The 7,500-nt window shown below is 41.6% G+C and overlaps 1 protein-coding gene across 1 annotated transcript in view; it reads left to right on the top strand.

Annotated features, from left to right (window-relative positions):
- The window catches only part of aff2 (AF4/FMR2 family, member 2), a gene marked incomplete at both ends in the record, with an annotated part of 166,441 nt that overhangs the window by 51,205 nt on the left and 107,736 nt on the right, over positions 1–7,500 (top strand). The window contains one exon of the mRNA XM_080035638.1: positions 5,831–6,494. Within this exon, the coding sequence (XP_079891764.1) occupies positions 5,831–6,494 (664 nt within the window). The remainder of the gene's footprint in view (positions 1–5,830; positions 6,495–7,500) is intronic.

The raw sequence follows: 7,500 nt of genomic DNA, 5'->3' as shown, positions 1-7,500 counted from the left end.
ATAATTATAATATCCATAAGTAAATTTAATTTAGATAGCTAATAAAATAGCTGATTTTTTTTTTTTTTATTATAATTTTTTCCTTAGAAAGGGTCTAATATATGTCCATATTTCTCCATACTTTGGACCAAGGCCTTGTCACCGACATTTTGGAAGTGTCATAGTTGGAATGTCATCAGGTGCATTGTTTAAAATTTAGAATTGTTCTTGTCCTTGAAGGCCACTGTAGCTTCTGTTATTATTCGAAAGGGTTGGGGTTACCCAGGGAGCGTTGCATTCTAGAACTTTCTAGAACTTACTTGATGATGTCATATTACACACTGCACCTTTAACTGTTGAATTGAATCTCCACGTTGTATTTCAGCATTATTCTAGACTCTTCGATTTTATTCTATAAATGCATAATAAAGAAAACATTCCTTCACTGTTATAGCCTATAGATACGTACAGTGCATTGCAGTTATTAGTCGAGCTTGGAGGATGTCTGGTTTTAGTAATACATGAGGTTGTAGAAAAAATGCATTGTTTTGTTTTTTTTAAAGATATTTTTTTTGCATTTTTATGCTTTATTGATAGTGTAGAGACAGAGTTGAAATGGGGCAGAGAGGGGAGTGACATGCAGAGAACGACCGCGGGCTGGAATCGAACCCGGGTCCGCTGCTGGCCGAGGCCCATGGGGGGGGGACGCCCTACCAACTGAGCTAAGGGCGCCCCGTTTGTGTTTTAATAACGTTTTTCTTATGAGTTATTGATCCCGGCAGTCCCAATCTGTCAACATCTTTCCAGCTTCACTGCAGTCTTGAACTGTCCAGTTTAATCTCATCATTGTATTTCGTCTTTATTCACAAAACTGTATTTCCACAATTTTTTTTCTCAAAGTGCATAATGAAAAAAGAAACGTCCTTCTTTCATTTTCTTCACTAATTTGGCCCTAATACTCTTCCGTAGCATTTAATTTGTCAGTCACTCTCTCTTTCCCTCTCTCTCTCTCTCTCTCTCTCTCTCTCTTTCTCCCTCTCTCTCTGTCTCTCTCTCTGTCTCTGTCTCTCTCTCTCTCTCTCTCTCTCTCTCTCTCTGTCTCTCTCTCTCCCTCTCTGTCTGTGTCTCTCCCTCTCTCTCCCTCTCTCTCTCTCTCTCTCTCCCTCTCTGTCTCTCTCTCTCTCTCTCTGTCTCTCTTTCTCTCTCTCTCTCTGTCTGTCTCTGTCTGTCTGTCTGTCTGTCTGTCTCTCTCTCTCTCTCTCTCTCTCTCTCTCTCTGTCAGCTATTAGCTAAGCCCTCTTCTAATCCTGTTAAAGAACGTTATGCTGTTAGCAGCTATTTGGTATGATCTATTCACACACACACACACACACACACACACACACACACACACACACACACACACACACACACACACACACACACACACACTCACTCAATCGCTCACACTCACTCACTCACTCACACACACACACACACACACACACACACACACACACACACTCACAGACTCACTCACACACACACACACACACACACACACACACACACACACACACACACACACATACAGAGACAGACAGACAGACAGACAGACACACACACACAGACACACAGACACACACACACACACACACACACATACAGAGACAGACAGACAGACACACACACACACACACACACACACACACACACACACACACACACACACACACACACACACACACACACACACACAAAGGAATTCATCCAGTCCTCTGTTTTCCATTCTGTCTCTCTGTAAATGTGTTTTCTGTTCCTCTTCAGCTCCAGATCTTTTATTCATGAGCTGGAGATGGAGAAGCTATCGGCTAATTTATTCACTGCAACTTTGGCTTGCCACGGTGTGTGTGTGTGTGTGTGTGTGTGTGTGTGTGAGAGAGAGAGAGAGAGCTTGTGTATGTCTGTCTGTCTGATTTTTTTCCCTTTTTCATTTTTGGTATTTTCATAGTTTTTCCGCTTTATTAAATAAAAATATAAAAATGTAGGATAGCAGTGAAGTATTCCTTTAACCAGCCCGGCCTTGAAGGCTCAGTTGGGGGCACAAAACAGGGTAGGAGGAAGTACAAATAGTATCTAGTCATTAAAGTTGGGGTGGAGGATTTGGGGAGAAAATAGCAGTTGGGATAGAGATTTGAATCCAAATACCTCAACCGCTCCACTTGTTCTCTTTGGTCCCTCCCCTATGGTCCCTCCCTGACACGCTCTACACCAAGAAAGTCGTGCCAAAGTGAATGGACAGTCCCAACAGCCAATAAGAACAGAGAATCCGAGCCTCGCTCTGATTGGTCATAGTGTACAGCTCATGTTAACTTTGACCAATCAGAAATCATATACCCCAGCTTTAACTTTACTCAATTTGAATCGCTGGAACTTTAAAATTTCAAAAAATATCACATCATGCTATATGGTGAACATTCCACCTGCTTAATCATCATGTTAGCATTGTCATTGTGAGCATATTAGCTCGCTGATTTAGCATTTCTCTCTTGACATTTCAAGGACTTAACAATTATCCACTCTACTCTACACACACACACACACACACACACACACACACACGTAAATAATGTGCCCGATCACCTTTAAAATGAACTGCTATCTCTGTGTTCCTTATGGTTGTGTGTGATTTGAAGCCAAACCATCCATTTCAATTTCACTCGGTTCATAAAATCCTATCAAACCGATTTGATTATGAAATAAAGCGCGGCCTCACAATATCTCACAATATAGTAATTATGCTAAAACGATGCTAACATACATTGCCCTCCATTAGAGCAGATGTAAAGGGTTGTTGTTCTACTCATTTGTAGGGTTATGGAGTGTCTAACTAGCACACAGGCACACACACACACACACACACACACCCTGCTACGCAATAAGACCTCTCTGTGGATCACTGCCTGTAATAACAATGTAATTTTTTTCTGCTTCTTGACTGGAGCTGTTAGCATAGTAAAAACACACACACACACACACCCTCCCTACACACACACACACACACACAGTCTCCCCTCTCCCCCCCCCACACACACACACACATATCTACGCTCTCTAATGAAATCAAGAATAAAGGACCTACAAATTGTCTTCATTACAAGTGATGTTATTCTTCCGAAACTGTTGAAAATAAATGTAATATAAAGAGAAATCTACTCCGACAGCCCTTACACACATATCTCCATGATTGCTGTTTAAGCTCCACTACGTTCAGTTTAAGGATAATCTAACATCGTTACATGTAACTGGATAGTCCTTCCAGAAATATTACATAAGATCGGTTAGAGTCGTTTCCTTCCCTATGAAGAAGAAATGCATTATTCATGTGTTCATTAACCTCCCCAAATACAGCCAATTTCACCCTGTGTGGTGTGTGTGTGTGTGTGTGTCTGAGTGTGTGTGTGTGTGCGTGCATGTGTGTGTGTCGCCAGAATGAGATAAACGGTCTAACTGACTCCCTCTCATACGTCTCAACCCTCTAAAGCGGCAGTAGCTTTATTAAACACAATCACTCCGTGTTACTGGTTAGTTAAAAATCTAGTTTTTACGGGCGCTCCGGTGGCGTAGTGGATATAGCGCGTACCATATTGGCTCCGGCCTTTGATACAGTGGTCGCGGGTTCGAATTCGACCCGTGGACCTTTACTGCATGTCATCCACCCTCTCTCTCTCTCTCTCTCTCTCTCTCTCTCTCTCTCTCTCTCTCTCTCTCTCTCTATTTCTCTGTCTCCCCATTTCAACTCTGTACTATCTAATAAAGCTTGAAAATGCCAGAAAATAACCTTTAAAAAAATATATCCTGCTTTTACAACTGGATATATTGACCAAGCAGTAAATAGTATGTACAATGAAACAGCACATTTAAAATTGTTGTAATACAGTGTTTGCAGTATAGTTTGTCTGTCATTCTTAATCATATGTCACGCTTGAATTACAAGTTTTAGATGTTGCATAATTCAGGCATAGTTAAAGCAAGACACATCGTTTTTTCAAGCACTGGTCAATTTTGAGATTTGTCTATTTTGCTTCCATAACATGTCTTCTTTCATACCTGTATAAATCAAAGGTCCAACATGTACATTCAGGTGTTTATTTGATTTAACCTTGTCTGTTTGCTTCTGGATATTTCTCCTATACAACCATCTTTAACGGACATAATCTCAACATTAGTATTTTTCAATACTCTGAACAATAATATCTCAACCTTTTAAAGCAGTGACATCAACTAAACTAAGATTTTAACCCTGGGTTCATCTAACATCTAGATATTTTGCTTTTAAAGAAATGCAAATAATTTACACTGTATTACTGACATTTACAAACATTTCTGTTAAACTTTTCACAGTAATAATTGTTCTATTGTAAGTAATCAACTTGGGAAAATTCATGATGAAATGTATAAGTTAGGAAATGGGACCCTTTTCACCTGCAGTGTCTGGCATTAATATGAGCTTGACAGTTTTTTAAATGTCAGAGAACTGGATGAAAAATCGACTTTTGTCTTTGGGGCTTTTTCCTCATCTTTCACAGATCTGGTTCCAAATATAGAAACTGCTGAACCCTCCTCTGACAGCCCCCGTCTCCTGACAGCCCCCGTCCTTTTCTAAATGATCAAATCATGTAGTTTCACCATTAAATTAGCTGTCATTGAGTGACATAAAAAGGAATTCTCGAGCTGTTTTGTGTGTGTGTGAGTGAGTGAGTGGGTGGGTGGGTGGGTGAGTGAGTGAGTGAGTGAGTGAGTGAGTGAGTGAGTGAGTGAGCGAGTGTGTCTGTCTGTCTATTTGTCTGTCTGTCTGTGTGTGAGTGTGTTAGTGTGTGCGTGCGTGCTTTGCGAGCCTGCGTGCGTGCGCTACTCAAGGTGCTATAAAGCGTCATATATCAGTACTGAAACGAACTGTCCTCCCAGCACTCATTGCTTGAGAATCCGGGGTCAGGTTAATAATGATTTCGGCCCCATTAATTTAACTGGCGCGGCCCGGACGGGACCCTCTTAAGGGCTGGCATGTGTTTAATTAATAATGTGGTCAGTGGTCACCTCTCGCTCATTGTTCCTCTCTGGATGAATAAAGAGGGCTTTTAATCAAGCCTACAGGAATGGATAAAATTAAATACTTAAAGGTGCTACAAGGAACTTTTAAATATTTCTGAAACAGTCTCATGTTTCCTCTGATGATCATAAATAACACGTAACAGCAAACGAGACCATCAGTGTAAAGAATGCTATTTTTATAGTTTATCTAAATGCCTTTGTCATCGGTACGCTCACCCAGGAACAACAGCTGGCGTAGTAAAAACACACTACCGCTTTTGTCCAAAGGGGGCACAAGGATTAACACAAAATTATAAATCTTATAAATCTTAGTTTCAAAAAAGTATTTTTACTGTCTAGACTCTAGACTGTTTGGCAGGACTGTGTTGGTGTGGCCGTAAACCAACAGTCTCCATCCCAAAAGTCATTGCTTTTATAGAACGTTCGGAAAGACAACTGTTGTGATTGGTTCAAAATACTTACTGTGTCATAAGATCCAGAGCATAGCCCGCCTTATCTATACCGAATTTCTGAAAACTTTATCAAACTTAAATGACAATATCTTTCATTTGGAATGATACGTATGCCTTACTCTTTTCAGATGCTTCACTATCATGCCACTAACTCCCATATTACATAGTTAGACAGATTTTGTGGATTTGGGTTCACAGGGACTTTAATTAATACTCTCTCTCTCTCTTTCTCTCTCTCCCTCTTTCCCTCTCTTTCTCTCTCTCTCTCTCTCTCTCTCTCTCTCTCTCTCTCTCTCTCTTTCTTTCAGACTAATAAAGGTGACGCTTTGGCCAATCGCGTCCAAAACACCCTGGGCTCCTACGAAGAAATGAAAGACTTGCTAACCAGCCATTCCAACCAGAGTCAACTGGTGGGAATCCCCAAAGGCAGCAACAATATACAGACGCCCACCACCTTGACAACGGAGCGACCTTCCACCATGGATACCCAGATATTCAACGAACCCCTTAGAACAGATTGCGTTGTTGCCGACAACAAGAGAATGGGCAACGCAACAATGGGCAATGCAACTTCCACATCAACTTCAGCAACAGCAACTTCCATGCAACCTCCCGCTTCTATGACAACATCATCAGCAATCGCCGCAACAACAAGTACGAAAAAATCCCGGAGCTCCATGGATTGGTCCAGGGGGAATCACGCACAGCAAAGTACCCAGGGATCGGGCCTCGTTTTGGGCTTAGGGCAGAGCGGACAGGGGCAGGTGGCTGGAGCCTCCACGGTGGCAAGAGGGAAGATGTCGTTATTAGAGGAACAGCAGAGACATGATGAGTTGTTCAGTTCGTTGAAAGATGAGCTCGGACTGAAAGAGGATTCCAGTCCTTCGTCTTCATCATCCTCCTCCTCTTCCTCCTCCTCTTCCTCCAGGACGAGACATTCCTCACATCCGTCCAAAACTCTTCCTCTCACAGGTAAGACCTATATGCCATGTCTACACTTCATACAGGTATTTAAGTAACTGTATATTTTATTCTACAATTTGGCCTTTTGTCTACAAGCATAGTCACGGAGTAGCCTGGCACTGCCCGCCTATACCTACTTCTGCTCAATTTTCATTTCCCTTCAGTAGTCAGTCCGGGCGGTACAGTATATCCGTGGGCTTTCCCAGGATAGCTTTTTAACCGTCCAATCAGCAAACAGAGGGAGTGGCTGAGAACAATGACGTGTGCCTACATGGGTATTTTAGAAATGTTATTTTGTTCTGCACGGTTTTGTTCACATGCAAACTTCACAACCAAAACTGTGGCGTTTTGGAACTTCAGCCAACGTGGACATTTTTGGAAAACTCTGAATTTCTGTATCCTTAGGGACAGGGAAAACGGACATTTTGAGTAACGCTGGCGTCATTACCTCAATTTGCACATTTCAATAGCTTCTTACCCCTTACTGAGCATGCTCCAGCCTCACTCAAGAAGACGCTACATGCTCATGCTCACTAATGTTCTTCTGTGGTGATTGACTTAACACATGAATGCCCCATATTCGTCCGGCATAAGCACGTTAGTGTTTTCAATCGTTTTTTGGTGTTACCGTGTGTATGGAGAGATATTCTAAAATGCAGCTTTTGTAACAAGTTAGACATGTTTACTCAAATTCCGTTTCTTGTTATTACAGTCCAAACAATATGATGTGAACGTGGCATAAGCTAATACATGGCTGGCTCCATCTCCATATGTAGCACACCTTTTCATCAAACCCATTTTGTGCATTCCCCCAAATGTCTATTCCTTCACCAGGAGTCAGAAATATCTCAGGGTATTTGTTGATTATATTGTTGATTAAACTTGTTATTCACACAACAGAATGGGAACGTTATGTTTTGATGTTCATGGAAATCTGTGTGTATGCTGAAACCATGAGTTCTTATGAGTAATAATTTCAGGGCAAAACCGACTCCATCACCTGTTGGGCGGAATT

The sequence above is a fragment of the Ammodytes marinus genome (genome assembly GCF_949987685.1).
Source record: "Ammodytes marinus genome assembly, chromosome: 10".
In the NCBI taxonomy this organism is placed as follows: domain Eukaryota; kingdom Metazoa; phylum Chordata; class Actinopteri; order Uranoscopiformes; family Ammodytidae; genus Ammodytes; species Ammodytes marinus.
Note: the sequence above shows the minus strand (reverse complement) of the source record. Positions and strands in the feature narration are given on the sequence as shown.